The sequence below is a fragment of the Lichenostomus cassidix genome, chromosome 1 (genome assembly GCF_008360975.1).
Source record: "Lichenostomus cassidix isolate B80296 chromosome 1, HeHo_3.0, whole genome shotgun sequence".
Classification (NCBI taxonomy): Eukaryota; Metazoa; Chordata; class Aves; order Passeriformes; family Meliphagidae; genus Lichenostomus; species Lichenostomus cassidix.
In genome coordinates, this window is record NC_139479.1 from 6,131,929 (window position 1) to 6,156,596 (window position 24,668).

At 52.4% G+C, this 24,668-nt stretch overlaps 3 protein-coding genes across 5 annotated transcripts; all 3 read right to left on the reverse strand.

The window, feature by feature from the left end:
- Nucleotides 1-251: 251 nt before the first annotated feature.
- Nucleotides 252-23,892, reverse strand: LOC146444135 (uncharacterized). Of its 3 annotated transcripts, none has more exons than XM_085048683.1 (4): nucleotides 22,923-23,892; nucleotides 22,510-22,616; nucleotides 21,228-21,756; nucleotides 252-8,708 (listed from the first exon to the last, which is right to left on the reverse strand). In XM_085048683.1, the coding sequence occupies exon 4, from the start codon at nucleotides 5,320-5,322 to the stop codon at nucleotides 2,683-2,685; it is 2,640 nt and encodes an 879-aa protein (XP_084904809.1). In that variant the 5' UTR covers nucleotides 5,323-8,708; nucleotides 21,228-21,756; nucleotides 22,510-22,616; nucleotides 22,923-23,892; the 3' UTR covers nucleotides 252-2,682. The 3 variants fall into 3 exon arrangements, with proteins under 3 accessions (XP_084904809.1, XP_084904804.1, XP_084904818.1); XM_085048678.1 differs by having other exon boundaries at nucleotides 21,228-22,089; XM_085048692.1 differs by having other exon boundaries at nucleotides 22,501-22,616.
- Nucleotides 14,903-18,740, reverse strand: LOC146444136 (uncharacterized). The gene is made up of 3 exons (XM_085057957.1): nucleotides 18,582-18,740; nucleotides 15,201-18,082; nucleotides 14,903-15,097 (listed from the first exon to the last, which is right to left on the reverse strand). Exons 1-2 carry the CDS (start codon nucleotides 18,738-18,740, stop codon nucleotides 16,655-16,657), a joined length of 1,587 nt encoding a protein of 528 aa, XP_084914083.1. The 3' UTR covers nucleotides 14,903-15,097; nucleotides 15,201-16,654.
- Nucleotides 21,870-23,185, reverse strand: LOC146444137 (ATP synthase peripheral stalk subunit OSCP, mitochondrial-like). Its single transcript, XM_085058300.1, has 4 exons — nucleotides 23,123-23,185; nucleotides 22,923-22,973; nucleotides 22,476-22,616; nucleotides 21,870-22,004 (listed from the first exon to the last, which is right to left on the reverse strand). The coding sequence occupies exons 1-4, from the start codon at nucleotides 23,183-23,185 to the stop codon at nucleotides 21,870-21,872; spliced, it is 390 nt and encodes a 129-aa protein (XP_084914426.1).
- Nucleotides 23,893-24,668: the final 776 nt, after the last annotated feature.

Here is a 24,668-nt window from a genome sequence, read left to right on the forward strand (position 1 = left end):
GCAAGGCAAGGCAAGGCAAGACAAGGCTAGGACTGAGGAATGAAAAAGAGAAAGAGAGAGAAAGAGGGAGAAAGAGAGAAAGAAACAGAGAGAGAGGGCAAGGCAAAGGCAAAGGCAAAGGCAAAGGCAAAGGCAAAGGCAAAGGCAAAGGCAAAGGCAAAGGCAAGGGCAAGGGCAAGGGCAAGAGCGGGGCGGGGAAGGGAAGGGAAGGGAAGGGAAGGGAAGGGAAGGGAAGGGAAGGGAAGGGAAGGGAAGGGAAGGGAAGGGAAGGGAAGGGAAGGGAAGGGAAGGGAGAAAAAGAGGGAGAAAGGAAGACAGACAGAGAGAGAGAGAGAGGAGAGAGAGAGGAAGGAAGGAAGGAAGGAAGGAAGGAAGGAAGGAAGGAAGGAAGGAAGGAAGGAAGGAAGAAAGAAAGAAAGAAAGAAAGAAAGAAAGAAAGAAAGAAAGAAAGAAAGAAAGAAATCATCACTCCCTGTCCCATCATGGTTCTGGTTTTTATCCAGATGATGTGATGTCACTCCTGCTTCAAGCCTTGTTCCAGATGATGGGATGTCCCTCCTGGTTCCAGCGTGGTTCCGGCTGAGGAAATGTCATTCCTGGTTCCAGCAATGATCCAGATGAGGGGATGTCACTCCTGATTCCAGCAACAATGCAGGTCTTGGGATGTCCACGGTCATGGGCTTGGTGGGGGTGCCCTTTTATGGATTGGGCTCCCCACACTGAAATGGGTTCCTCACCTCTATGCAAATTGATTCTCTTTCAAAGGCTGATCTTTCTGACCCTTCTGGAAAAGGGTTGGTGACCTTGGGGGTCTTTGGTGCTTTTGATCCCCTCTGCAGTCCACAGCCACTTCTTGGCCTTATTCTTGAACTTGCTGTGATGGGTGGTGCTGATCTGCAGGAGCCACAACTAGGATGTTGGTCCTGCCCAAGTGCTGCTCTGTCTTCACCTCTAGCCACCCTGGCACTGGTACAGATGCTACTCCTGAGGCTGTGGCACCAGGCAGGGACACTGGAACAGCCTGTGCAGTGCTGACAGTGCCTGCCTCTTGTCACTCTTGCTCTCTCCTTGGGACAGCTCTTTTTCATATTTCTCTTCACCCTGGGACTTCTTCTTGTATTCCTTGTTATTCCCTCAGGAGAATTCATTATCCTCTTCCACTTGGACAGCTCCTCAACACTTTGGGCCCCTGCTTGGTCATTACCCCATTTCTCTTAGGACAGTCCTTGGTAGGTGTCATCCTTCTCCTCTGCCTCCTTCTCAGCACCATAATTGTTGGGATAATTAACTTCCAGACACTCCAGCACCTTCTGACTCCTTGAAATTTCCTGCCATTCCTGCAGTTTGGTTGACAAGCTTTGATCTCTCTCCACACTACTGAGAAGGGCCCTCCTCGTCAGCTTTTCATTCTCATGTTCTTCCCAATGGGAGAGTTCTTCTTCCTCATTTTTTTCCCATTGGGAGAGCTGTTTCCTGTTGTCTTCTTCCCATGGGGACATATCCTGGGCATTATAGTGTTCCCCAAAAGACAGCTCTGTGTCACGCTTGCCATCTTCTGGGGAAAGTTTCTTACCCTCATTGTTGCCCCCTTGGGACAGCTCTTTGTCATTCTCACTCTCCTCTTGGGACAGCTCTTCTTTGTGGGTGTCTTCACCTGGGACTTGTAACCCTTGTTATCCCCTTGGGAGAGTTCAGTGTCATCTTCCACTGGGGACAGCTTCTCAACACTTGTGCTAATGCCTGGGCAGAGCTTGATGGCCTTGTCAGCTTTGGACAGCTGCTGGTCTGTTGTGCTGTCCCTTGGGACCAACTTGGTGGCCTCTTCAACTGAGGACAACTCCTCTTCACTTGTGCTGTCCTGTGGAAAGAGCTCGCTGTCATCTTGCTCTTCGGACAGCTCTTGGCCACTCTTGCTGTCCCCTCAAAAGAGCTCAATGTCTTCTGTCATTGGGGACAGCTCCTGTTCACTGCTGTTTTCCCTGTGGGACAGCTCGTTGTCATTTTCCTATGAGGCCTCCTTTTTCTTACGGTCATCTCCCCCTTGGGACAGCTCTTTGTCCTCCTCCCATTGGAGCAGATCTTTTTCAAGTAATTCAAAAGCAAGACTTTTTCAAGTCTTTTTAAAGTATTCTTCTAATTCTCATTTATTTCTTCTTACTACTCTTCTTTTCTTCTTCTATATATTTTGAAATTCTTCTATGTATTTATAAATTCATATTCTTATTCTTATTCCTCTTCTTTTTCGAAGTATTGTTAAATTCAAATTCCTATTCCTATTACTCGTCTTCTTATTCAATGGATTTTTAAATTCAAATTCTTATTCCTATTACTCTTCTTCTATGCCTACTTAATTCCTACTCCTATTCTCATTCCTAAAACTCTTCGTCTACTTCTATGTATGTTGTAAATTCCTACTACTATTCTTCCACAATGTATTTTTAAAATATTCTTCTTCCACATCCTCTTCGTCTTCTCCGTCTGCATCAACGACTTTGTCTTCTTCACCCTCACTGTCTCCTTCACCTTCTTAACTTTCTTCATGCTCTTCTTCCTCATCATCTTTGTTCTCATCTTCCTCTTCCTTCCACCAACTCCCATTGGTGTTGGCAGCCCCGTCTGTGCCGCAGTCCTGCAGGGAGGGAGGCTCTGGGAGCAATCCCTGCTGTTGGTGCCCTGTCTGTTTTACTCTTCCGGCTGAGGCCTCAGGCAGGGACACCGGAACAGCCTGCGCAGCGCCCGCAGCGCCCGCCTGAAGCGGGAGGGACGTTTCTTGGGGGCAGCTGGCTGCTCATGGAGGGCCTGGGATCCCTGTTGGGCAGGCAAGGGCCTGGAGAGGCTGTGCTGGGCAGGCACCCTTCGTGCAGCAATGGACTGCTGCTCCAGGATAGCCCTTTCCTCCTGGAGAAGTGCCAGTGCCTGGGCCTCCAGCCAAACCTTGCTCAGGGTCTCCCTGATCATCTTCTGCTCCATGTGCAGCGGAGGCTGGCTGCTGCCCAGGGTATTGTATAGGAGAGCAAGCAGACTCTCTGTCCCTAGGGATGTTGTGTCCTCCATGGGAACAGAAGAATCTGCTGCCTTGTCCTTCTCTGCAGAGACGGACTTGGAGGTCTCCTCCACCTCAGCAGCTCTGGCCAGGAATCCAGCTGCCTGCTCGGCATGCAAGGGATTCTGCAGGCCAGGAGAGGTGCTGGGATAGGCCCAGCTGGGTCCTTCCAGGGGGTCATCATCATCCACCAAGGCCCAGGGTTTTATCCAGATCTTGTCCTGGATGGCATCTTCCCCCTGGGACAGCTCTTGGGCTCTGTGGTGCTTCCATTTGGAAAGCACATTGTCCCTGACATTGGAGCTGACAGATGACGTGGAGTCCAACGTGGCTTGCCATGGTGCCTCCACCTTCTCCGTGGACCAGTCCTGATGGGACAGTCCTTGGGATCTGTCATCTTCTTTGTCTTCCTCGGCCCCATATTTGTCAGAGAAATTGGCTTCCAGCCATTCCAGCACCTTCTGATGCCTGGAAATTTTCTCCCATTCCAGCACATCGCTTGACGAGCTTTGATCTCTGTCCATACCACCAAGCAGGGCCCTCCTCATCAGCTCTTCATCCTCATCTTCCCAGTGGGAGAGCTCTTCGTCCTCAGTTACTTCCCACTGGGAGAACTGTTCTCCTTCACATGGGGACATGTCCTGCACATTATAGTCTTCCCCAAAAGACAGCTCTGTGTCATGTTTGCTGTCTTCTGGGGAAAGTTCCTTATCACTATCCCCTTGGGATAGCTTGTTGCGACTGTCACTCTCCCCTTGGGACAGCTCTTCTGTGTGGGTCTCTTCACTCTGGAAGAGCTCCTTGTAACTCGTCTTGTCCCCCTGGGAGAGCTCATTGTTCTTTTCCACTGGGGACAGCTCCTCATCGCTTGTGCTGTCCCCAGGAGAGAGCTCGATGTCCTCTTCCACTGAGGACAACTCCTCGTCGCTGTTTCTGTCCCCTGGAACAACCTCGATGTCCTCTTCCACTGGCAACATCTCTGAGTCACTGGTGCTGTCCTGTGGAACGACCTCGATGTCCTCTTCCACTGAGGACAGCTCCTCTTCACTCTTGCTGTCCCCCAGAAAGTCTTCGATGGCTTCTTCCACTTCGGACAGCTCCTCACCACTCGTGCTGTCCCCTGGAATGGTCTTGATGTCCTCCTCCATGGGGGAGACCTCTGGCTCACTGCTGCTGTCCCCTTGAATGACCATGATGTCCTCTTCCACTTCTGACAGCTCCTCTTCACTTTTGCTGTCCTCTGGAATGACATCGATGTCCTCTTCCACTGGGGACAGCTCTGGGTCACTTGTGCTGTCCCCTGGAATGATCTTGATGTCCTTCTCCACTGAGGACAGCTCCTCTTCACTCATGCTGTCCCCTGGAAAGTCCTCGATGGCCTCCTGCACTTCGGACAGCTCCTCACCACTTCTGCTGTCCCCTTGAACAACCTTGATGTCCTCCTCCACTGGGGACAGCTCTGGGTCACTGGTGCTGTCCCCAGGAATTACCTCGATGGCCTCTTCCACTAGGGACAGCTCCTCTTCACTCTTGCTGTCCCCTTGAAGGAGCCTGACGGCTTCTGCCATTTGGGACAGCTCCTGCTCTCTGCTGTATTCCCCTCTGGACAGCTTGTTTTCATATTCCCCTTCGGACTCCAGCACTGTGCCCGTGAGGCTGCTCTCCATGGCTTGAGCCCGTGAGGGGATGGGTGGCAGAGGTGTCTGCTGCCAGCTTGGGGACATGTAGGCTGTGCCCTCCTGGGTCACCCTGAGCGGGGGCAAGAACACCCTGGGCACAGGGGTGTAAATCTTCCGAGGATAGGGGCTTCTGGGCTCTGGTCCCTTCTCCCCTACACTCCTCAGCTCTGTGCCCCAGCTCTGAGGGTCCCTGGGGCTCTCCAGGCAGGACACTGGTGGCAGCCGTGCCGGCCTTGCCAGCCGTGGCAAAGTCGTGGCAGGCAGTGGTGGCAGCCTGTCCCCACAGAGGGACAGGGCCCGCCTTTGGCTGCCCTGCGGTGCTGTCTGCAGCTCCCTGAGCTCCACTTGTGGCACCTTGAGCTCTTTGAGCTTTCTGGTGCCCACCTTTGGCTGCCCCAGGTGCAATGGTGGCAGCTTGCAGCAGGAGGAGGAGGCGGAAGCGGCGTGGGACGGAGACGGCTCCCTTGGCAGAGCAAAGATCCTGGCCCTGTCCGTCCACTGGCCTCTCCTTCCTACCTCGTCCTTCGCTCTTGGCCTCCTCTGCAGGCTCAGCAGTTGGCCTTGGCGGGGCTGGGAGTTGGGGTTACCCTTCTTCTCCATCTTTTGAAGAATCGCGAATGTCGTCTATAGCAGACGGAGCCAGGGAACTGCTTCCTTCTCAGAACGCAGCTCTCCTGGGACTGGGCACCCCAGGGCTCTGCGCCCTTTTTATAACCTCAGCCAGGCTGGGGCTCTCTGATGTCACAATGGTCTCTGGCCACCACCTTGTCCCTCATTAAAAAGGGCCCTGACACAAAGTGCCTGTGTCACAAAGGGCCACAGCAGGCACCCAACAACACCAGAGCACACAGGAACTTGTATGGAGCAGCCCCTGGACTTGTGGCCTTGTGGCCCATGCAGTGCTCAGAGCCCTGAGATGCTTTGGCCATGCTCCCATGCAACAACCTCAGCCCCACATGTCATAGCCCTGGCTTTGCCAGCTGTGCTGTCCAGGACAGAAGGAATTACCAGACTGACATGTCAGGGCCTTGTGTGCAGTGGCTCCACGTCCTGTGGGAGGCTGAGGACCAGGGGTGTTCCTCAGGGCTCTGCCTGGGCACCAGGGCTCATCAGTGCCTTTAGCAATGACACCCAGGGACACCAAGCACTCCCTCGGTGCCTTTGCAGGGCATGGGAAGCTGAGCAGGACAGAGGCACCATGGAAGGACAGGGCCATGCACAGGCATCTGGACAAGCTGGAGAAGTGAGACCATGAGAACCTCATGCGGTTCCACAAGGCCAGGGCTAAGTGCTGCACCTGGGTCAGGGTAATGCCTGAGCCACCAACTCTTCCAAGTCACAAGAAGAGCCCTCCAAATCCTCAAATTGTTGGAAAACATACCGGTTTAGAAATTCTTAATGACGTGGTTTTTTCACCTTTGCCCCAAGGAAAAGTGTTTTAAGTTCCTTTCCAGGACATTGCTCCACCAGGTGGGGCCTGAAGAGCTCAACATTTCAACAGAATGGAGATACCCAACATTTCAACAGACCCAAAGAGATACCCAAAAGATAAAGACCATCAGCAGAGCATCAAAGGCCATCAGCAAACATCAACCGAGAAGTTTTCGCCTAGCAGGGTTGGAGATACCTAGTCCAGAAAACGCTGAGAAGGAAATCAACGAGTGAGGACCTAATTAGCATTGAGGGCAAAGAAATCCAGATCCAATTAAAAAAAAATAGGAAAGACGATGCAACTTTGGACCAATGAACATTAAATCAATTAAATGCTACGGATTTTGACAGTATAAAGTTTGGGGAAAAATTTGTCAATTCATGTGTCATGGAATGATTCTCTCTGCACACTTGGGCTATGTGTGGACGAAAGGATTTCTGTGGCACATCCTGGCCAGAAAATACAGTAATGCCTTGACTGTCAACATTAAAAATGGTGTTGGAGGGTGTTTGTTTTCCCCGTAGTTTTGGTGACAAGTTTAGCGCTGCCTCCCCAGCCGCTCCCACCCCATCCAGAACAATCCCCTGGGCTTTGCCGTGCCCTTCCCCGCTGTCAGCAGCGCTGGCCAGAGCGGAGCACACACAGCCGCTGCCTCTCCTCCGCAGCCCCGCGGGCAGCCTGTCCGGCCGCCGTGGGCAGGCTCCGCTGGGGAATGTCCTTCCAGTAGAAAGTGCCGGAAAAAGCCCAGGGCCACAGAGTCTCTGCCCTGCAGGCGCTGCTGCTCCCTCAGCGCTGAGCAACAGCTCGGGCCCGGCAGCTTCTTGGGGGAGGCTGGGGCGAGTCCCGGGCTGCATCGAAAAGGGGCTTCGGGGCTGGGGGCGATGGCACCGGGGCTCCTCGCCGGGTCTCCCCTCGGCTCTGCGGCGGCCCGGGGACACAGCCCGGCGCCGGGGCTCGGTCCCTGCTGCCACAAAGGCGCTGCCGAGGGCTCCCCGCCCGCCGGGGCCAATGCCGCGCTGAGGGAGCAGCGCCGCCGTTGCTGCCGCCATTGCTCAGGAGCTCTGAGGGGAGCGCGGCTCCCGCCAGCCCCGCTCCGCCTGCACAGGCAATAAAAACATGAAGCACAGAGACACACGGGGCTGGAAATTGTGTCTATGCACTTCCAGATGCACTCGGACACGGCCCGAGGGGCTGGGCTGGGCTGCGGCAGCATCGCCACACGGCTGCCCCAGTGCCTAAATCCCCTGTGCGATAGCGAGACCCGGGCTGGGCCATGGGACACCAAACACACGGGGTGCAGTCTCTTTGCGAGAAAGAAACGAGTTTTTCAGTCTGTTTGGGATAGAAAACCACTTTCAATGGCACTCCTCTGTTGTACCTGGGGTTCAAAATACATAACAAATGCTCAAAAGAAATAATTATGAATCCATGTGGTTCAAAACTCGTAGAGGTAGTTAGGAGCAACATCGCTACTCACAAAACATTTAATAAAAGAAAAACTAAACTATTAAAAGACCTTTCATCTGCAGTTTTTTCTCTGGTTGTGTTTGGTTTTCAAACTTGTTACTTTCTTGTTTCCTGTCATCTGCTTTATTTTGGAAACATGGAAGGAAAATGAGCAGCATCAGGGAAAAATCAACAGCTGGGTACAAGGCTTCAGAAGTGGTGTGGAACTCCTGAAGGATTCACACGTGGCTTCAGCCCTATGTGTGCACACAGGCATAAAAGCATCGCTGCTTTTCAAGGCAGCATTGCAATACATGAGGAGTAAAACCAGAGTTCCTCCTGATTTCACAGGCTTGCCGTGTGCATCACTTATCCAGAACCTCCTCCAAGTCCAGTGAGTGAGAGGAGACAGATCACATGTGGTTCTGGATTATCTGCTTTCACTCCAGTTTTCCCACTCCTGACACGGCTTTGGAGAGCCAACCTGCAGGTGGAACCACACCTGACGTCCCCCACACCTCTCCTCTGGGCTGGAGCCCTGCAGGGCAGCTCCACCAAGAACAACTCCTTCTCCCATTGTGGGAGTCTTCTTTGGTGTGCCAAAGAAAGAAAGATAGGAGAATTGGGGGTCCCCTTCTCCTTGTCCATCTTCTCCATCATTTCTGTCATTGTCTGCTGCAGAGGGATCCAGGGAGCTGCTTCCTCCTTACAAGCAGCAGCTATCTGGACACTGTTTGCCTGCCACTGGGACAGTTCATTGGAACTGTCATCTGTCTCCTGGGAGAGCTCTGCATCCTCATCTTCTTCCCATCAGGAGAGCCCTTTGTCCTCTTCTGCTTCCCATGGGGACATTTCTTGGACATTATAATCTTCCCCAAAAGACAGCTCCTCGTCACTGTCACTCTTCCCTTGACACAGCTCTTTCTTGTGGCTGTCTTCACCCTGGGACAGCTCTCAGTCACTCTGCTTTTCCCCTGGGGAGATCTCGGTGTCATTTTCCCTTTGGGGCATCTCCAAGCCACTCTTGGTATACCCTTGGGAAAGCTGAGTGTCATCTGTCCCCAGGCACACCTGTTCCTTTAGTTCATCTTCCCACTATTTGTTCACGCTTGCAGCTCCTGAGACAGGATTTCACCACCTTAACCCACTGCAAAATCCAATTTCACTCTCTGTTTCAATGATCTGGTATTTCCCAAGTACAACGTCAGGAATTCTCACAGTGCAGCCCTGGGAACTGAAGAATTTTGGAGTTATTGGATTTTTAATTTGAGCTGTTGTGCTCTAGGTGTGCAAACACAGAGCACCTGCTTCATGCTCTACCAGGGAGTGACAGGCTGATTTCCTTGCAAGGGACATTTCGTAGGCTTCATGTCGGGTAACAACCCCGAGTGTCAGGCTTTGTCCTTGCCTTGGTCACTGCCTTCTGTCAAAGAATTGCTGGAGGTGGCTGGGGATGGGAAGATAATGAGTTACAAGTGCTCTGTCTCTAACAAGGGCACCAAGGTTCTCTGTCAGGCTCTGATATGCTACAACAATTATCAATAAACAGGAAAGCGGATTTAAAAGCAATTGCACACTGTCTTGCTTTGACCCTGGCTAAATGCCAGGCACCTGCGATGTTTGCTCTCTCTGCTCTTCCCTGCTGCAGCTCTGCAGGAGGAGAGGGGAAAAAACCTGTTAAACACACACTGGACTGATGAGCTGAGATAAGGCAGTGGTAGAAGAGATGCACCAAAGGCAGAACAGACTGACAACTTAAAGTTGCAAAGTGATTTATTAAGCTAAGAGAGTCAGAGGATAAATGAGAAGTAAAAATATGCTCTTCAGACACGGTTCCTTCACTCAGCCCCCTCCCTCTTAAGAGACACCATTTCTCTGCTCACCCCCCTCCCTCCTTCCAGCCAACAGCTCAGGTAGTGGGCAGGGCATGAAGTTTTTTCTTAGTCCATTCATCACCACAATTCTTCTGCTACAAACACTGTTTCTCTGCTCATCCCATCCCTCCTTCCAACAAGCAGCACGGGCAGGGAGCAGGGTTAGGGGTGTTTTTGTCTGGTCAGTCCATCAGGGAGAGGGGTCCTCTTCTTAGCCATGGAGTCCCTCCCATGAGAGACAGTCCTCTGGAAACTTCTCTGGTGTGGGTCCTCTCACAAGCAGCACCTGCCCAAATTTCTGCTGCCACATGAGTCCTTGTTCACAGGATGCAGACTTCCAAGCCAAGGCAAGGCAGCTTCCATCCCAGGAGAAAGGCCTTTCTCTCTCTTGCAAGGCCTTTGTAGCTTTAACTCTCTATAGGAGACTCCCACTGGATCACAGCTTCCTCCAGGTATCCAAATGCTCCTCTGCTGTGGGCACTTGTCCTCGGGCTGTGGGTGGATTTCTGCATCCCTGTGGACTCCATGGGCTGCAGGGGGACCATCTGCTTCCCCTGTGCTCTTCACTACAGCTGGCAGAGGGTTTTCAGCTCTGGCCATGGAGCACCTCCTCTTCCACCGTCTCCATTGACCTTGGTGTCTCCATGTTGTTTTCCACTCAGATATTTTCACCTCCTCCTCCTCTAGCAAAAAAGAAGTGTGTGACTACTCTGTTTTGATTTCTTCTTAAATATGATTTCACATATGTGAAACTCACTAATGTAACTAACATCTCACATTGGTCCAAACTTGGCAAGCAGCATGTCCATCATCTTCAGAGCCATCAGAGACTGGCTCTACTGGACATGGTGAAAAACTTGCAGAAGCTTCACACAGGACACACAGGAGCAATTTTTGTGTCACTCCCCGCCCTTTAGACATTTCTTCTGGCCTGCCACAACAGCTTTTGAAGGCTTGAAATTTCTCTTAGATGCTAAGGACACATTGCTGATGTTCTGGGCTAAACAAAACCACAACACACACTCACACCTTCAACTTCTCCCCGTCCACGCCCCCCAATAATTTCAGAACTCCATGAAGTTTTCTAATGCAGAATGAGTTAAGTTCTGAAGCAGGAGTGTTATAAACGGGTTGGCGTTAGTAGGCCAGTTCTGTGTTCCATAGTTTACAAATTAGTTGAGTTGCATAGGGGCTGAGTTTGGCTAATTGCTTTAGTTGCTACTTAGAGTCATTGAAGTTATTGCGCATCATGCACGGGTGTAATGCCTCTGTAAGAACACTAGGTGGCAATAATGAATATGGGGGTTTGCAACAGGAATTTTCTAGAAGCTGTCCACAGGCGTGATGTCATCAACTCGAGAAGGGATTGGTGGACTGAATGAACCAACCAGATGGCCTTGTGGAGAAATGATTGGACAGGAATGCTCTGTACAAACGAGCCAATTAAGAAGCCCCTAGATGAGCCAATCACATTGAGAATCAAGAAACGGACCAATCCTGTGCGGGCACACCCTTTAAGAACTCTGGTGGTGCTTTGCACCCCCTGTCCTCCTGAGGTCCTCGAGTGACTGAAGGAGCTCCGTGCATTGTGCGCACACAGCTTCCTCTGCTTTGCAGCTGAGACTTTGGGCTTATGCCAATTTCTTGTATCCAGTTGTCCATTTTCTTGTTTAATTAATTAATTAAGTATAAGCAGCATCCTTCTGTTTATTTCAGGAGGGGAGTGAAAGTGGGCAGTGCCTCCAGCCCTTTGGGAAAAATTCCCTTCTCCATTCCACCTCCCAGAGAGGACACTGAGGATGTTTTTTGCAAAGCCAAGCAAAAGCGTGCTGGAAGAGAGGAAATTGGTGAGTCAGTTGGTGCAGGAGGGAAGGCTGGAGAGAGGGACAGAGCATGCTGGAGGAAAAGAGAGCTGGAAGGACAGCTGGTCCTGGAAGAAACGCTGTGGAGAGGGAAGTCTCACTGGAATAATTTTCCCTTAACATGTCAGACCCTGCTGTTTGTACAGACAAAAGGCTAAGAAGTCCTCCAGAAGGATCTTCCTCCAGATTCTGCTCCATATCCAAATGATTTTGCATCTCCTAAAGCCAAGGAGAAGTAAGGGGCAGGCAGAGCTGCAGCTGTCCTGTTCCCCCTTGATCCTACACCCTCACCTGAGGATCCCCAGCAGCATCCCCTCAGTGCCTCCCACCCTTCAAGTCCTCCCCACACCCTCAACACCGTGGATCCTCCTCCTCTCTCTCCATGTTTCTGCCTTAACTACACCAACAGCTCCTCCCAACATCCTGTGTGACCATGGAAAGAGGATTCCACCCGAAGGAGAAACCCCAGCTACAATGTGTCACAAAGCTGAGCTCCTCTCTCCCATCCCATGCAAGAGCAACTTTCTGTCTGCTGCCAGGGGAAGGATCTCAGAGACAGAGAAAGCACAGCTTGCACAGCGTCCAGCTTGACAGGTACACTCCAGTCAACACAGACCTGTTCTTTCTCATGCAACACGGCTTGAAATGTAGAGGTAATGGTTATTTGACTGCCCAGCACACTCTGGAACTGTGCCCCTGCTTTGTTACAGCCCTTTTTACCTTTAGAAATTCAATACAGGCAGTGCCAGAGGTCCAACGCACATAAAAACTATTACTATATTCTGCAGTGCTTCCTACTGCATCATCTTGGACAGCCAAATCCATCCAGGATAGACTATTATCATGGTTTGACCGTGGCCAAATGCCTGGCACTTAAAACATCTGCTCTCTCTGCTTTTCCCTGCCACTGGGCAGCTGGGCAGACAAAAGGGGAAAAGAAAGAAAAAGAAAATTAACACACACAAAGGGCTCCAGATTTGAGATAAGGAACCAGGATTAGAAACACTGAGGGCAAAACAGACTGAAATTTCAAGTTGCAAAGTGATTTATTGCTAAGCTGTCAGAGTCAGAAGAAGGTAATGGGAAGTAAAAAGAAGCCTTAAAGACACTGTTTCTCTGCTCACCCCACTCCCTCCTTCCCAGCCGCAGCAGAGAGGGACAGGGTGTGGGGCTTTGGTCAGTTCATCACCAAGATCTTCTGCTGCCGCTCAGGGAGAGGAGTCATCCTCTGCGTGGCCGTGGGTCCCTCCCATGGGAGACAGCTCCCTGCAAACTCCTCCAGTGTGGGTCCAAATGTCAGGAGCAGCAGTGCGCCCAAATCTACTGCAATGTGAGCCTCCTCCCATGACCAGACAGTCCTCCCAAAACTGCTGTGGCATGTGGTCCCTCGTCCACGGGGTGCAGAATTCCGAGGCCAGGCTGTTCCATCCTGGGAGCAAGGCCTCTCTCTCCACCGGGACTCCCACTGCATCACAGCTTCCTCCAGGCATCCACCCGCTCTGCTGTGGGCACCTCCCCATGGGCTGTGGGTGGATCTCTGCACCTCCATGGACCCCATGGGCTGCAGGGGGACAACCTGCTCCACCATGGTTTCCACTACATCCTGCAGAGGATTGTCGGCTCTGGCGCCTGGAGCACCTGCTTGGGGTGTTTTTTAAAGGTACACACAGACTCCATGATGGTATGGGGAAGAGACTTTATTGCAAAAATCCAGGCTTCTTAAACTGCTAGCTTGTTACGAGTTTACATACCTGTGAGGCACAACAAATGTGCTTCAGCAACCATCAGAGACCACGATAGGAACAGGCCTCAGGTGTAACCCATCACCAGCCCCACAGTGTGAGCACTTCTTGGTTCTAATAATTGTTTTACAATTATGGAAGTTGTTTTTCACCTCTAGTTTAGCTGAGTCATTCCCAGAATACTTTTCTAGCTAGCCAAAGTAACAGAAGTGAACAAGGATTTTACAAGGGGAGCAAGGCCCTCACTTTGCAAGGCCTTTCTGCTGTGCAACACCTCCTCCTTCTCCACAGACCTTGGTGTCTCCATGTTGTTTTCCCTCACATCTTCTCACCTCCTCCTTGTTGTCATCCTCCTCTAGCTAAAAAGAAGTGTGTGCACACATTGTTTGGATTTCTTCTTAAATATGTTATCACAGAGACGTAACCAACATCTCTCACTGGCCCAGGCTTGGCCAGCAGCATGTCCATCATTTGGAGAGCCATCTGAGATTGGCTCTGCTGGACATGGTGAAAACTTGCAGAAGCTTCTCACAGGACACACAGGATCCAGCTTTGTGTCCCTCCCCACCCACCAGGAAAACTGGGCTAAACAAAACTAACACAACGGTGTATTCCTCTGGTTAACATCTGGCAAGCTGCAATGTTGCCAGTCTTTCCTTGTCTCTGGTGAGCAGGGACAGCGCCCAGGGAGCAGCTGGAGCTGGGCCAGGGCAGGCTCAGGCTGGAGATCAGGGAAGGGTTCTTCCCCCAGAGGGTGCTGGCACTGCCCAGGCTCCCCAGGGAATGGGCACAGCCTGAGGCTGCCAGAGCTCCAGGGGCATTTGGACAGTGCTGCCAGGGATGCCCATGCTGGGATTGTTGGGGTGTCTGTGCAGGGCCAGGGGTGGGACTGGATGATCCTGTGGGTCCCTCCCAGCACAGCACCTTCCATGATGCCATGGTGATTTCTGCTGCCAGCAGCTGCCTTGCTCCTGAGGTGGAGCAGGCCCAGATGAGCACAACTGGAGAAAGCAGCATCTTTTGTGAATGTGTTGTGATCAGCCACCCATAAAGGGGAAGGAAGGACCCGAGAATGGCAAATGCTGAGGGACAAAAGGAACGATAAACCTCGAGCTTTTATCGACAAAAAATCAGGACCATTTGTTAAAGACTTGCAATTCTTTTTATTAATACCCTAATTTTTAGATATTTTTCCTTATTAGTGCAGAAGCACTAGGTTAGTTTGTGACCTAGAATAAAAGCAGATGGCAGTGAGTTTGTGCCAAAGGGAAAGGGCAAAGGAAAGAGAGAAAAAAAAGAGATGAATTAAAGAGGGGCAGAAAGAGAGAAGGAAAAAGGAAGAGAGAAAGAAAGAAGGAAAGAGGGAAAGAAGAGAAGAGAAGAGAAGAGAAGAGAAGAGAAGAGAAGAGCGAAGAGAGAAAAGAGAGAAAAGAGAAGAAAAGAAAAGAAACAAAACGAAAAGAAAAGAAAAGAAAAGAAACGAAAAGAAACGAAAAGAAACGAAAAGAAACGAAACGAAAAGAAAAGAAACGAAACGAAACGAAAAGAAAAGAAAAGAAAAGGAAACGAAAAGAAAAGAAAAGAAAAGAAGAAAAGAAAAGATGACAAGAAAGAAAAGAGAACCGAGGAAAGAGAACAGAGGAAAGAGAACAGAGGAAAGAGAACAGAGGAAAGAGAACAGAGGAAAGAGAACAGAGGAAAGAGAAAAAAAGAGAACAGAGAAAGGGAAGGGAAGGTAAAAGAGAAAGAGAGGGAGAAAGAGGTCGAGAAAGAAAGACAGAGAGAGAAAGGAAGGAAGGAAGGCAAGGAAGGCAGGAAGGCAGGAAGGCAGGAAGGAAGGAAGGAAGGAAGGAATAATCACTCCATTGTGGTTCTGGTTTTTATCCAGATGATGGGATGTCACTCCTGCTTCAAGCCTTGTTCCAGATGATGGGATGTCCCTCCTGGTTCCAGCGTGGTTCCGGCTGAGGGAATGTCATTCCTGGTTCCAGCAATGATCCAGATGAGGGGATGTCATTCCTGGTTCCAACAACAATGCAGGTCTTGGGATGTCCACGGTCATGGGCTTGGTGGGGGTGCCCTTTTATGGACTGGGTTCCCCACGCTGAAATGGGTTCCTCACCTCTATGCAAATTGATTCTCTTTCAAAGTCTGTTCTTTCTGACCCTTCTGGAAAAGGGTGGACAACTTTGGAGGTCCTTGGTGCTTTTGATCCCCTCTGTAGTCCACGGCCACTTCTTGGCCTGATTCCTGCGCTTGCTGGGATGGGTGGTGCTGATCTGCAGCACAACTAGGATGTTGGTCCTGCCCAAGTGCTGCTCTGTCTTCACCTCTAGCCACCCTGGCACTGGTACAGATGCTACTCCTGAGAATGTGGCACCAGGCAGGGACACTGAACAGCCTGCGCAGTGCTGACAGTGCCTGCCTCTTGTCACTCTCACTCTCCCCTTGGGACAGCTCTTTTTCGTATTTCTCTTCATACTGGGACTTCTCTTTGTAATCGTTGTTATTCCCTCAGGAGAGTTCATTATCCTCTTCCACTGGGACAGCTCTTCAACATTTGTGCTATAGCCTGGGGAGAACTTAATGGCCTTGTCAGCTTTAGACAGCTGCTGGTCAATCGTGCTGTGCCCTGGAACAAACTCAATGGCCTCTTCCACTGAGGACAGCTCCTCTTCACTTGTGCTGTCCCCTGGAATGACCTCGATGTCCTCTTTCACTGGGTGCAGCTCTGGGTCACTGGTGCTGTTCCCTGGAATGACCTCAATGGCCTCTTCCACTAAGGACATCTCCTCTTCCCTTTTGCTGTCCTGTGGAAAGAGCTCGCTGTCATCTTGCTCTTCAGACAGCTCCTGACCATTCTTGCTGTCCCCTCAAAACAGCTCAATGTCTTCTGTCACTGGAGACAGCTCCTGCTCACTGCTGTTTTCCCTGTGGGACAGCTCGTTGTCGTTTTCTCATTAGGCCTCTTTTTTCTTATGTCATCTCCTCCTTGGGACAGCTCTGTCCTCCTCCCATTGCAGCAGGTCTTTTTGAAGTGAATCTAAGTATTCTTCTAATTCTTATTTTCCTTCTTCTTACTATTCTTCTTCTTTCCTATTTCTACCTATTTTAAAAATTCTTCTATGTATTTTTAAAATCATATTCCTATTCTTACTACTCTTCTTTTTCTATGCATTGTTAAATCCAGATTCTTATTCCTATTACTCTTCTTCTTCTTCTATGTCTATTTAATTCCTACTCCTATTCTTATTCCTAAAACTCTTCATCAACTTCTATTTATGTTTTATAATTCCTATTACTATTCTTCTACCATGGATTTTTAAAATATTCTTCTTCCTGTTCTTCTTCATTCTGAGTCTTCTTCATCTGTGTCTTTGACTTCAATCTCCTTCACCTTCATTGTCTTTGTCTTCTTAACTTTCTTCATGCTCTTCTTCCTCATCATCTTTGTCTTGGTCCTCATCTTCCTCTTCCTGTTTCAACTCCCATTGGTGTTGGTAGCCCTGTCTGTGCCGCAGTCCTGCAGGGAGGGAGGCTCTGGGAGCAATCCCTGCTGTTGGTGCCCTGTCTGTTTTACTCTTCCGGCTGTGGCCTCAGGCAGGGACACCGGAACAGCCTGCGCAGCGCCCGCAGCGCCCGCCTGAAGCGGGAGGGACGTTTCTTGGGGGCAGCTGGCTGCTCATGGAGGGCCTGGGATCCCTGTTGGGCAGGCAAGGGCCTGGAGAGGCTGTGCTGGGCAGGCACCCTTCGTGCAGCAATGGACTGCTGCTCCAGGATAGCCCTTTCCTCCTGGAGAAGTGCCAGTGCCTGGGCCTCCAGCAAAACCTTGCTCAGGGTATCCCTGATGATCTTCTGCTCAATGTGCAGCTGAGGCTGGCTGCTGCCCAGGGTATTGTATAGGACAGCAAGCTGACTCTCTGTCCCTAGGGATGTTGTGTCCTCTATGGGAACAGAAGAATCTGCTGCCTTGTCCTTCTCTGCAGAGAGGGACTTGGAGGTCTCCTCCACCTCAGCAGCTCTGGCCAGGAATCCAGCTGCCTGCTCGGCTTGCAAGGGACTCTGCAGGCCAGGAGAGGTGCTGGGATAGGCCCAGCTGGGTCCTTCCAGGGGGTCGTCATCATCCACCAAGGCCCAGGGTTTTTTCCAGATCTTGTCCTGGATGGCATCTTCCCCCTGGGACAGCTCTTGGGCTCTGCGGTGCTTCCGTTTGGAAAGCACATTGTCCCTGACATTGGAGCTGACAGATGACGTGGAGCCCAACGTGGCTTGCCATGGGGCCTCCACCTTCTCCGTGGACCAGTCCTGATGGGACAGTCCTTGGGATCTGTCATCTTCTTTGTCTTCCTCAGCCCCATAATTGTCAGAGAAATTGGCTTCCAGCCATTCCAGCACCTTCTGATGCCTGGAAATTTTCTCCCATTCCATCATGTCGCTGGACGAGCTTTGATCTCTCTCCATACCACCAAGCAGGGCCCTCCTCATCAGCTCTTCATCCTCATCTTCCCAGTGGGAGAGCTCTTCATCCTCACTTACTTCCCACTGGGAGAGCTGTTCTTCCCATGGGGACATGTCCTGCACATTATCGTCTTCCCCAAAAGACAGCTCTGTGTCATGTTTGCTGTCTTCTGGGGAAAGTTCCTTATCACTATCCCCTTGGGATAGCTTGTTGCGACTGTCACTCTCCCCTTGGGACAGCTCTTCTGTGTGGGTCTCTTCACTCTGGAAGAGCTCCTTGTAACTCGTCTTGTCCCCCTGGGAGAGCTCATTGTTCTTTTCCACTGGGGACAGCTCCTCATCGCTTGTGCTGTCCCCTGGGATGACCTCGAGGTCCTCTTCCACTGAAGACAACTCCTTGTCAGTCTTGCTGTCTCCTGGAATTACCTCTATGACCTTTTCCAATGAGGACAGCTCCTCATTGCTTGTGCTGTCCCCTGGAATGACCTCGAGGTCTTCCTCCACTGAGGACAACTCTTTGTCACTGTTGCTGTCCCCAGGAATGACCTGAAGTGCAGCGGTGTGGACTCACGAGCAGCCCTCCCCCCGCTGCGTGGGGCGGACTTCTCCGGAGCCCAAACTCGCAGGGAGGGCTCTCAGCAGCCATGAGCTGTGAGGCTGTCCAGACAGGGTCTTTGCAGACGATGACAGGTCAAGAAAGGCAGCTCTTCCATTCCAGATTCCAAGCAATTTATTGGGATGATAATAATGGAGGGAACTGGGGAGTGGCGGAGGGGAGAGGAGAGTTGGGGGAGGATGTGGGCTCTATAGAGGCTGGAATCCAAGAGACCCGGTTCCGGGTCCCAGCGGGCTTTTACCCGTGGGGTTGGGAGGCGGTCCTGGCTCACATCAGCCAGTCAGGAAGGGTCAGGGGGGCGGGATTAGGAGAGGGAACCCACGTTACAACACTGAAGGTCCTCTTTCACGGGGGACAGCATGTCATGGCTTGTGCTGTCCCATGGAATGACCTTGATGTCCTCTTCCACTGGGGACAGCACCTCATTACTTGTACTTTCCTCTGGAGAGGGTTTATGTCCTCTTCCACTGGGGACAGCTCTGGGTCACTGGTGCTGTCCCCTGGCATTACCTCAACGGACTCATCCACTGGGGACAGCTCCTCTTCACTCTTGCTGTCCTCTTGAAAGAGCTCGATGGCTTCTGTCATTTGGGAGAGCTCCTACTCTCTGCTGTATTCCCCTTTGGACAGCTTGTTTTTATTTTCCCCTTCGGACTCCAGCACTGTGCCCGTGAGGCTGCTCTCCATGGCTTGAGCCCGTGAGGGGATGGGTGGCAGAGATGTCTGCTACCAGTGCAGGGGACACGCAGGCTGTGCCCTCCTGGGCCACCATGAGCAGGGGCAAGAACACCCTGGGCACAGGGGTGTAAGTCTTCCGAGGATAGGGGCTGCAGGGCCAGAGCAGCCCTCCTACACTCCCCAGCTCTGTGCCCCAGCTCTGAGGGTCCCTGGGGCTCTCCAGGCAGGGCACTGGTGGCAGCCGTGCCGGCCTTGCCAGCCGTGGCAAAGTCGTGGCAGGCAGTGGTGGCAGCCTGTCCCCACAGAGGGACAGGGCCCGCCTTTGGCTGCCCTGCGGTGCTGTCTGCAGCTCCCTGAGCTCGACTTGTGGCACCTTGAGCTCTTTGAGCTTTCTGGTGCCCACCTTTGGCTGCCCCAGGTGCAATGGTGGCAGCTTGCAGCAGGAGGAGGAGGCGGAGGCGGCGTGGGACGGAGACGGCTCCCTTGGCAGAGCAAAGATCCTGGCCCTGTCCGTCCACTGGCCTCTCCTTCCTACCTCATCCTTCGCTCTTGGCCTCCTCTGCAGGCTCAGCAGTTGGCCTTGGCGGGGCTGGGAGTTGGGGTTACCCTTCTTCTCCATCTTTTGAAGAATCACCAATGTCGTCTATAGCAGACGGAGCCAGGGAACTGCTTCCTTCTCAGAACGCAGCTCTCCTGGGACTGGGCACCCCAGGGCTCTGCGCCCTTTTCATACCCTCAGCCAGGCTGGGGCTCTCTGATTCACAATGGTCTCTGGCCACCACCTTGTCCCGCATCAAAAAGGGCCCTGACACAAAGTGCCTGTGTGACAAAGGGCCACAGCAGGCACCCAACAACACCAGAGAAGACAGGAACTGGCATGGAGCTCCTTCAGACACTCGAGGACCTCAGGAGGACAGGGGGTGCAAAGCACCACCAGAGTTCTTAAAGGGTGTGCCCACACAGGATTGGTCTGTTTCTTGATTCTCAATGTGATTGGCTTGTCAAGGGGCTTCTTAATTGGCTCGTTTGTACAGAGCATTCCTGTCCAATCATTTCTCCACAAGGCCATCTGGTTGGTTCATTCAGTCCACCAATCCCTTCTCGAGTTGATGACATCACGCCTGTGGACAGCTTCTAGAAAATTCCTGTTGCAAACCCCCATATTCATTATTGCCACCTAGTGTTCTTACAGAGGCATTACACCCGTGCATGATGCGCAATAACTTCAATGACTCTAAGTAGCAACTAAAGCAATTAGCCAAACTCAGCCCCTGTGCAACCCAACTAATTTGTAGAGCATGTAACACAGAAGTGGCTTAGGAAAGCCAACCTGTTAATAACAAAAGGATACTATTAAAAGATTTTTCTTCTGCAGTTTTATGTCTGGTTTTGTCTGGTTTTTAAACTTGTCACTTTGTTTCCTGTCATCTGCTTTATTTTGGAAACATGGAAGGAAAATGAGTAGCATCAGGGAAAAAATCAATAGCTGGGTACAAGGCTTCAGAAGTGGTGTGGAACTCCTGAAGGATTCACACGTGGCTTCAGCCCTATGTGTGCACACAGGCATAAAAGCATCGCTCCTTTTCAAGGCAGCATTGCAGTACATGAGGAGTAAAACCAGAGTTCCTCCTGATTTCACAGGCTTGCCGTGTGCATCACTTATCCAGAACCTCCTCCAAGTCCAGTGAGTGAGAGGAGACAGATCACATGTGGTTCTGGATTATCTGCTTTCACTCCAGTTTTCCCACTCCTGACACGGCTTTGAAGAGCCAACCTGCAGGTGGAACCACACCTGACGTCCCCCACACCTCTCCTCTGGGCTGGAGCCCTGCAGGGCAGCTCCACCAAGAACAACTCCTTCTCCCATTGTGGGAGTCTCCTTTGGTGTGCAAAAGAAAGAAAGATAGGAGAATTGGGGGTGTCCTTCTCCTTGTCCATCTTCTCCATCATTTCTGTCATCCTCTGCTGCAGAGGGATCCAGGGAGCTGCTTCCTCCTCACAAGCAGCAGCTCCCTGGACACTGTTTGCCTGCCATTGGGACAGTTCATTGGATCTGTCATCTGTCTCCTGGGAGAGCTCTGCATCCTTATCTTCTTCCCCTCAGGAGAGCCCTTTGTCCTCATCTGCTTCCCATGGGGACATGTCTTAGGTATTATAATCTTCCCCAAAAGACAGCTCCTCGTCACTGTCACTCTTCCCTTGGCACAGCTCTTTCTTGTGGCTGTCTTCACCCTGGGACAGCTCTCAGTCACTCTGCTTTTCCCCTGGGGAGATCTCGGTGTCATTTTCCCTTTGGGACAGTTCCAAGCCACTCTTGGTATCCCCTTGGGAAAGCTGAGTGTCATCTCCCCCGAGCACACCCGTTTCTTTAGTTCATCTTCCCACTGTTTGTTGTACTCCCACTGGGACACTGAAAACAGACACCTGCAGCAGGAAGGCATGTGAAGCAGTATTCTGCAACAGGGATGACCCAAGGACAGTGTAGGAACAACAACCACTTCATGCCCTCCTTATTTCATGAAACGTTTTCCTGGTTGAAAGCAGAACAGGGGCAGCTCTACATGCAGATCAGCCTGATTTGTCAGCCCCTGGGTTCACACACAGAAAGGACAAACATGGCCTGTTGAGCTGCAGTGTTTGATTTTGGACCAGGAACTGCTGGATATCAACTCCCTCTTTGCAGCAATTTGTTCAGCTTGGCAGAAGTGAGACATGTCCTCACTGTTCTCACAGCAAGTACTTCAACCACGGAGTGCAGCATTAACCCAGAGAGGTTTGTCTTTTCTCCCACTCCCTGCTGCCTTGATCCAGAGCTTCCCAGTCCACCTGTGCCGTGCTGACCATGCACACCAGCTCTCCTCAGAAGGCGCTCATGATCTTCCCGAAGGCAGAGACAATGCCCAGCAGCTGTTCTCAGCCAGCAGATCTGCAAAACACCCATTCATTGGGGGGGTTAAAACACAACCAGAGGAACATTTGGACAGCCAACAGCAATTCCAATGGACAGCACGGCTGGGATGTTCTCCTGAAGCCCAGCAGTCACTCACTGACTGAGCTGACAGTGACTGGGGACATCTCTCTTGCCAGGGCATCATTCATGGCTTTTTGTTTCTCTGTGCCCTTGGTGTGAGGGTTCATCACCACACTGGACAGCTTGTGGTCCTTCAGGAATCTCTGAGGGGATACACAAGGATGTGACAAAGGCCAGGATTTTTCCAGGCATCACAAAGCCCAGCTGGAGCAGCCAGGGCAGGTAACACTGAAGGGAGAAGAAAGAGCTCGGGAGCTCATAGGAAGTGAAACGAGAGCTCCAACTATAAAATCAGGGAATGGCTTGGGTTGGAAGGACCTAGTTCCACCCCTGCCATGGGCTGGGATACCTTCCACTATCCCAGGCTGCTCCAAGCCCAAGTGTCCAACCTGGCCTTGGACAATTCCAGGGGCAGGGCAGCCACAGCTTCTCTGGGAACCCTGTGCCAGGGCCTCCCCACCCTCCCAAGGAACAATTCCTTCCCAATATCCCATTTAAACACTGGGGCCACAGGGCAGGCAGTACGTGTGCCAGCAGGCTGGGAGTCTCACAGGTCTCAGGAGCCCAGCCCCCCTCCCTACTGATAAGCAGCAGGGAAGCCCCCCTGCTCTTACCCCTAGGAGCCCCGGCTGTGAATACTCTACCCACCCCCGGGTCAGATCCTTCTCCACCTGCTCCAGCTTCTTCTGCTTGCTGGATGCCCAGCAGAGGGCGGCGGCACAGTGCCCGTCCAGCTCGTACGCCTGGATGGACATCTGCAGGAGCAAGGACAGCCACTGAGTAGAAGGACCTGGGGACAGACACCCCCGCCCCTCGTCTTGGCCGGGCAGGAGAAGCCCTGCACCCTCCCCTCACCGTGAAAACCTCGGGCACACGCCTTGTCCCCCTCCGCCCTGTCACCCTGCCCAGCTTGGACGGCCAGTTGCCCCCCTCGCCTTAACCAGCTTGGACACGCCCTCAAGACGCCCCCTGACCCCTTATCTTCACCAGCTTTGAGACCCTCCCTGCCCCTCACTTGGACAACCCCCTGTCGCCCCCCTCACGACCCCGCTGCCCCTCACCTTGACCAGCTTGGACACAGGTTTGGCTGCAGTCGTACTCAGCTGCCGCATCTGGAGGGATAAGGACGACACTGGCGGGGTCGGCGCAGCCTTGGAGGATGCGGGGGAAGGCTCGAGGGGGGACGGCGCGGGGCTGGACGGCGGGACATCGCTCTGTTCGCCCCCATAGCCTCCCAGGCTCCGCCGCTCCCTAGTTTCACCTCCACGACAAACCCACCTGCCGCCGCCATCTTGCCCGGCCGCCCCTTAGCATCACCCCGCATTGCGCAGGCGCGGCAGCTCCCCGACCACCCGCGCAGTGAGGCATCTCCTGCCGCGGGGCACGCTGGGAGCTGTAGTTCCGTGGGGCGGCCCGTGCGAGCCGCGCGCCCCCTGCCGGGCGATGGGAGAGCGCGGCCTCCGCGCACCCCGTGTCCCTGTGCCACCCCAGTCCCTGAGGTGTCCCTGTGCCCATAGGATCCCTGTGTCCCCAGTGCTCCTGTGTTGTCCCTGTGCCCAGAACGTCACTGGCAGTGACCCTTTTCCTGGTGTCCCTGTGCCCACAGCGTCCCTTTACCCTCAATGGCCCTGTGCCCTCAGCGTTACTGTCAGTGTCTCTATCCCTGTCCCTGCAGTGTTCCTGTCCCCATTGTGTCCCCGTGCCCTCAATGTTCCTGTGCCCTGGTGTCCTCCATGGATTTCTCCAGCATGGGTGCTTCTGATACCATAGGGTCAGTTCTTCAGGATCAGGCTGCTCCTGGGTGGATCCCTTTTCCCGTGGGGTCAGTCCCTCAGGAACTCCAGTGGGGATCCCTCTCCATGGGATCCCACATCCTACCAGCAAACATGCTCCAGTGTGGGCTCCTCTCTCTGCAGGGCCACAGATCCCTGCCAGGAGCTGCTCCAGGGTGGAATTCCCATGGGATCACACCTTCTTTTATGCATCCCCTGTTCTGGCGTGGGCTCCTCCAGGGTCTGCAGGTGGATCTCAGCTCCCCCATGGATTTCCAGGCTGCACCTGCCTCAGCCTCACCTCTCCCCACCTGTCTCCATTCAGGAGAACGAATGGAGCATCCCACGAGTTCTTCCAGACTCGACATCAGCTGTGCTTCCCTCACGGACACCTCCAAAATACAGGAGTTATTTCCTCCCCTTGGACAAACTACATCCCAGCACATCCAGAGGCAAAGGATCTTCCAGGTGGAACAAGACAGCTCTGTCCCTCCCTCTGCGTGACCTTGAGCAGCTTGCTCAGGTCCCGCCTATGCTGAATCACCTGGAATGGTTCAACTCTTCTTTTCCCTAATTCTTCAATTTTTATTTTTTTCCCTCCGCAGAGCTGGCACGAGAGGGAGTCATTATTGCCCGCACGATGATGGGCTCGGGCGGTGGCTGCCATGGGAATGGAAAGCCTGGCGGGGATGGATCGCTGCGGGAATTCTGCAGGGCAGGATCCAAGCACTAGGTGCTGCTCTCGCTACGAATTCCAAGCGCAGGGATCGTTTCAGGATGGCAAAAGGAGTTCGAGTGAGGTTCTTCAGGAAACCTTCAAGGGTGCTGGCAGTCAGTACCAGTGGGTAAAGGTGTGGAGACCTAGAAGGGGTTTCTCTGTTTGGTGTGTGACCCTGAACGGGTGAGTCAAACCACTCTCTGACCCAGCAGGACTGTTCAGAGAAGAGTCTCCATAGTGGGACTCTGACAGACTGGTTGGGTTCAAAACAGGAATTTACAGCTGACTTTGGGCCATTTGGTTCTGAAGAATAGCTC

What these genes read in the sequence shown, in the direction of transcription:
- LOC146444135 (XM_085048683.1), bottom strand. Translation starts at nt 5,322, where the DNA reads ATGGAGAAGAAGGGTAACCCCAACTCCCAGCCCCGCCAAGGCCAACTG.
- LOC146444136 (XM_085057957.1), bottom strand. Translation starts at nt 18,740, where the DNA reads ATGACAGAAGCCATCGAGCTCTTTCAAGAGGACAGCAAGAGTGAAGAG. An exon ending in CTCTCCAGAGGAAAGTACAA is followed by an intron (nt 18,083 to 18,581) that starts GTAATGAGGTGC and finishes GCTGCACTTCAG; the next exon opens with GTCATTCCTGGGGACAGCAA.
- LOC146444137 (XM_085058300.1), bottom strand. Translation starts at nt 23,185, where the DNA reads ATGCGGGGTGATGCTAAGGGGCGGCCGGGCAAGATGGCGGCGGCAGGT. An exon ending in CAGGTGGGTTTGTCGTGGAG is followed by an intron (nt 22,974 to 23,122) that starts GTGAAACTAGGG and finishes TTATCCCTCCAG; the next exon opens with ATGCGGCAGCTGAGTACGAC. An exon ending in CTGTGTCCAAGCTGGTCAAG is followed by an intron (nt 22,617 to 22,922) that starts GTGAGGGGCAGC and finishes TTGCTCCTGCAG; the next exon opens with ATGTCCATCCAGGCGTACGA.